Source organism: Fistularia commersonii, chromosome 5 (genome assembly GCF_037954325.1).
Source record: "Fistularia commersonii isolate RoL2024-O1a breed Wild chromosome 5, RoL_Fcom_v1.0, whole genome shotgun sequence".
NCBI lineage: Eukaryota > Metazoa > Chordata > Actinopteri > Syngnathiformes > Fistulariidae > Fistularia > Fistularia commersonii.
Genome location: NC_141288.1, coordinates 2,799,229 through 2,805,151, shown reverse-complemented (window position 1 = coordinate 2,805,151; position 5,923 = coordinate 2,799,229). Strand labels below are relative to the sequence as shown.

At 48.6% G+C, this 5,923-nt stretch overlaps 1 protein-coding gene across 1 annotated transcript; it reads left to right on the top strand.

Annotated features, from left to right (window-relative positions):
* The first annotated feature begins 268 nt into the window (after window positions 1–268).
* Window positions 269–3,849, top strand: LOC147233825 (podocan-like protein 1). The gene is made up of 2 exons (XM_086146111.1): window positions 269–1,193; window positions 1,327–3,849. The coding sequence occupies exons 1-2, from the start codon at window positions 421–423 to the stop codon at window positions 2,423–2,425; spliced, it is 1,872 nt and encodes a 623-aa protein (XP_086002237.1). The 5' UTR covers window positions 269–420; the 3' UTR covers window positions 2,426–3,849.
* The last annotated feature ends 2,074 nt before the right edge of the window (window positions 3,850–5,923 follow it).

Below are 5,923 nucleotides of genomic sequence, written 5' to 3'. Positions count from 1 at the left end.
GTTCCTGGATATTCATACATCTTGCAACCCAGTAAGTACCGCAACACGACGTCATGCCTTTATAACCTCCACCAGCAACGAGCACAGCGAGCGTCGGCTCCATCTCTTCTTATTCCGGCAGCAAAGTTATCGCATGTATTTTGTTATTAGATTGTAATCTCAGCTGCCGGAGCTCAGATGGATGCCGTCATTGACATCCCTTAGTTTGCGAGCCGTCTAAGAGGCTGTTATCTCGCAGGAACGACAGCGACAGAGATAGCAAGTCTAGACGGAGATGATTTATCAGCGGGGGTGAGGGAGACGGCCACCTCCGAGGCAAAGAGCGCCGACAAGGAACAGGGAACCTCTGAGACCTCTGGGATAAAGGATGTGGTGTTTTCAGACAGGAACTGGGCGGCTGGAGAGAGAGAAATCACTAAAATGACCATTAAACGTGATCAAGGCGGTGAGGGAACGAACGAGGGAAGAACGACGTCTGGTCTGCCGGTCGAAATTGAAACGGCGGAGTTTTTGGATGGAAGGAGCGCCGGCCGGCAGATGGTCACCCGACAGGAGAGGGCGGAGATAAACGGAGATAAGGTGGCGGGCGAAACAATCCAGACGCAGAGAAGCGACTTAGTGGACAAGTTGGAGCAGAACATGGTGAAAGAAGAGAGAGAGAGCAAGCTTGTGGCCGGGATCACTCCGATCCCGGGCGTCCGCCTGGTTCCTTCGGTTCCGTCGACCCGAATCCAGCCGGTCCCTCGCCTCGATTCCTCCCCCGTTCCCTCCGTCACAGCCTCCGAGCCGAAAACAACCCACCGGCTTTCGGTCTCAGCGGTGGCCCGTAACCAGGAACTCCTTGCTGAGGTTGTTCAGAGTCCCGGTAGGAGTGGGTCGCGAGTGACGGCCGGCGCCGGTGTAGATGACGCGGCGGTCATGTTGAGGAGTCGGCAAACTCCAAACAGACTCGGCGCGGTCCGATTCGTGGAAAACAGCTGGGAAAAACAAAGCGCAGGGCGACTTCAGAAGAACAAACCGGACCCGAGAGCCGCCGAGAAGGCGAGCAGAGGCAACCGGAGTAAGATCGTCAAGAATCCAAAGGCAAGAAAAAATAACACAACCCCGGTGGAGGAAAAGACGGTGACGACGCCGGCTTATTTCCCCTACTTCCTGGACAACTACTGCCCCCCTGCCTGCGCCTGCTACGGAAGGTAAGACTTTCAGGATGCGGAGCGGCGGTACGCTGCAAATACCGGGTAATCCTGAAGCATACCGTTACAATTTGCGATCGTGCGTCGGAATGTTGCGTGTCCACCGCATCCCACGCCTATCTTTGCCCTCCAGAGTGGTCCAGTGCTCGGACGGAGGCGTGGATAGAATACCTTACGGCATCCCCTACAGCGCCCGTTACGTCCTCCTGATGAACAACCGCATCGACGGCGTCCAGCCGGGTCTACTGGGCGGGTACGTCTCCATGGAGTTCCTGGTGCTGAGCAACAACCGACTGACCGACGGCGCCATCGGGGGAGCTTTCCGTGAAGTCCCGGCGTTGAAGCGTCTTTACTTAGATAGAAACTCCCTGGTGTCTGTACCCGCCGACCTCCCGAGTTCTCTGGAGGAGCTCCGGCTGGACAGTAACCGCCTTGCGGCGATATCAGAGGCGGCGTTGGTCCGATGCCCCGATCTCTTGGTTTTGAGTCTCAGCAACAACAGCCTGGGGAACGGATCAGAAGCTCTCCCTGAGGCTACGTTCGCCCCGCTAACCCACTTGCGCACGTTGAACCTGGATTACAACCAGCTAACTTCCGTCCCTCTTAGGCTACCTCTCTCCATCAAGGACCTGTACCTCAAGGGGAACCTCATCGAGCAGTTCCCAGGAGAAGTCTTTCTCGGGACGTCGGACCTGCTGGTGTTGGATCTCAGCGCCAACCGACTGTCCACCGGGGGCCTCCCCAAAGAGGCTCTCCTCAACGCGACTCGCCTGGAGAGCCTGAACTTAGCGGAAAACCGACTGCGACAAGTGCCGAGACACCTCCCGCTCTCGCTCAAGACGCTGAACCTCGAGGGCAACCTCATATCGTCCGTCAAGAAAAAGGCTTTCTTCGCCCTGAAGAACTTGGAGCATCTGGGCTTGGCGAGAAACAAGATCTCCAAAGTAGTCCCGGGCGCGTTTCTAACCCTGCCGCTTCTCCACCAGTTGGATTTGTGTCACAACGCCCTGAGTTACGTGCCCAGGCAGCTGCCGCGGGGCCTCCATTCTGTGGCCCTCGCGCACAACAGGATTCAGTCGGTGCCCCGGGATGCTTTCTGCTGGGGGGGTCGCGACCCCGGCCTCAGCCGGCTGGCGCGGGTGCACTTGGAGAACAACTCCATCGATATGGGGAAGTTGGATTCCAAGGCGTTCAGGTGCTTGAGGGGGTTCCAGGTGATACATTTCTACTGAGAGCGGAGAAAATGACCGGACTGTTTCAGACGCACGTGCGTAAAAAAAAAGTATTTATTTTTTTGGATTTATTGCTTTGAGAAAATGATATCTTTCCACTACTTTTATTATAATTCTTTTAGATCACGTCTGCAGAGTTTTCTGTCAGAAGAATTGTTTTTTTAAAATGACTCCTTGTCGTTCAACAAGCAGTGTCTGATTTTCATGGGTTCATTTTCAGGACATTTTTTTTTATTTATTATTACCTTTGTCATTTTGAAGTTATTTCAGAGATTCATTGTTGGGTTTTCTTTCATTGACAGAGGGGTACCGTCAATTTTATGCACTCTCATTCAGATGTCTGGGCAATTTAGGGTTTCCAATGAACCTCCTGCATGTTTTTGGACTGTTGGAAGAACCCGGAGAACCAGGGAGAACCCCACCGCATAGACAAGATATAAACTTAAAAAAAAAAAAAAAAAAAAAAAAAAATTTAATATATAATATATATAAATATATATATACAATACTATATATTGTATAATATATATATACAATATATATATAATTTTTTTTCTTTTTATATATATATATTTTTTTCTTTTTTATCTATATTTATATATATATACATATATATATATAAAATAAAATAATTAATATATTCCATATTATACTATTAAACAATATAGTGATTTTATTCATTAAAATATGAATAAATAATATTCTATATTTCTAAAAATAAAAAGATAAAATGTTCCCCTTAGAATATAGTGGTTTGAACTGACTGACAAAGAAAATGCATTTCAGAAGAGACACAGGATATCCAATAGGAGTCATTTTGCAGCATAACATGCAACCCGGATGTCGGACAAAGCGTTCACCTTTACATTTTTTGAACGTGCAAATGAATCGGAGTGCGAAAGTAACGGCAGAAAACGCACACGGATGTAAACGGAGGAGTTGTAGCAACAATTCACTCACTCCTTTACAGCCCGTTTGAAACCTAAATGTGCACCAATGTCACAGAGACAAAGAAAACCAACTAAATCAATGGAGGAGCGTTGGATTTATAACCTTTCTGCACAGAGAGGTCACAGACTTTGTCCTCAAGATTGTGCGTTAACTATCAAATGGCAAGACGGGGCGAAAGAAAGCATCGAACCCTGAGTCAGGCAAGGGTATATAAATAAAGATATATTGTTGTGTTTGTCACACAGTGCATATAATGTTGTAATCTCCCTCTCACTATATATATATTATATATGCTTGTATATATAAAATAAAGGTGTGTGTTTGTATGCGTTAGTTAAATAAGAATGCAGTTCACGACGTGTCCACTAGATGGCGCTAATGTGCTAGAAATGAGGGAGTTGCAGCGCGTCAACTTGAGAGCGCGCCTTCAAATTAATACATAAAATTGAATAAATAAACAATATGAAGCTTGATTTTGGCTCAATTCCTGCAGACAAATAGCAAAAAAATGGTGGCAAATGAAATGTGTATGTGTCAGGAAGTTTATCTTGCGGGGACAAAATGGTATACTTTACAAATGCAATGCTGGAAATGCAGCAATCCAAACCCACACATCCCATCAAACTAAAACACACACACACACACACACACACACATACAGGCAGCAGTCACAAGAAAGTCTTACCAAGAGGCAAAACTGTTTTGAAGCAAGAGAAAAATAAGCAATTCTGGCTGCAAGCATGGAAACAATTAGATGGAGACGTCACGTAAGGAGGTTTGAGCGAAAGAGAAGAAAATGCACGGACGTGCAAAGCACATTTCTCTTCTCTTTGCCTTTTCAAATGAGTTCTCTCAGCAACGTGGCACTGCACCCATAAGGCCTGGGAAAAAAAAAAAAAAAAAAGAGCCGTGTGTGTGTGTGTGTGTGTGTGTGTGTGTGTGGGGGGGGCAGGAGGGAGTGCCAGAAAGAGGAGGAGGAAGAGGAGGGAGTGAAGAAGAGAGAGCGAAAAGGAGGAGGGAGGAACCGAAGGATGGATCCCGGCTCCGTTGCCTCGGTACGTGTCCAGAAGGAAAGAGCCTGGCTGGGCAGGGAGCTCACCAGCACCTCCCTACAGTCCAGCAGGACCCCGACCCCATATGACAACACTGAATATTCACCTGGATCGGCTGGAAACCCTGCTCCTCCCCGGCCCTTATCTGCATTCCCCCCCTGCTCTGCAACCCCCCGCTTCTCATTTTAACACTCGCACACACACACATACGCTTATTCGCCGGGTAATCTTACGCTACCTGTTAGCGCGCTCGCATGCAGAGAGAGAGAGTATGGTAGTCCGGCACGTGGGGGATTTATTTGTGTACCTCCGTATCCTGCAGCCTGATATTCGGGCTCTTCCTGACAGGAGGTTTGCAGGATTAGCGATAATAAGCGTGTTTGACATCCGCTCTCAGGAAAAGCCCGACGATCCTGATGTTTTGCAAAAAAAGGGGAAATCTTTGTCGGGAAAATCGGCGAGTGAACGGCGCGATCGCTTACGTTTAGCTCCGCGTGCGACAAATAACGCGAGCCGTCCGTTCCGCGTTATCGTCCAAAATTCGTGGCCGGGATCTCACGCGAAAACGCGATCCCGTCCGTTTCTAATGCTGACCACATCCACCAGCAGCGTGACCACACAAAGCCAGGAGAGAACAAAGGGCGCAGGATATTAAACCGAATCGGCCGACCGGATGAGTCTGCTAGACAGTTGTGGCGTTATTCAATCCTTCCCTCTTCTCCGAGCGATAACTCTGCTTTCTTGAAAACTCCTGGAAATGATCCCCCCCTCCCCTCCATTTGGTTGTAGAATTTCTACGAATCCTGCAAAAATTCACCCCGGTAGACGTGTTTTTAAGCGATGATGGCGACTCCGGGGATCTGGCATAGGGTAATTGCACGCAGGTGTAAAACTGCCATCTGTTTCTTTTCCCACCACTGAAACACACACACACACACACATCCGCTTGTATCTACTTAGTTTTTCCCGTTGAGAAACTGAACTCGCGAGTTGACCCGGACGACCTCTCCCTTAAAACCTAACCTTCACGTGCGCGCGAGGCAAAGCGAAGGGGTTAACGCGCCTCCTTGCAAAAGTGCTATTGCACGCGAGGGGAGGGAGGTGGCGCTTGAGTTAACCGTGAAAAAGGGTAGAAGCAGGAGGGAGGAGGGCAAAGAGGGAGGAGTGAGGGAGAAGGAGGGGATAGAGAGAGAAACCATGGGAGCCAGAGGGACCTCTAGACACACACACACACACACACACACACACACACACATCATCTAGACCTGCACCGTCAACACACACAAGCACACTGTTCACAGCTTTTTTGCCAGTCAATGTGCATATATTTCATGTGGATTGTAAGATAGCTAGCTATCCGTCGTTGCTCTTGTGCATGCACACACACACACACACCCACACACACATATATATATACATACTTCATTAAGACATCCAGTCAGGCCTGCCCCCTAGCCAGTAATACACACACTGTCCATATTCACTGTTTTTCTGG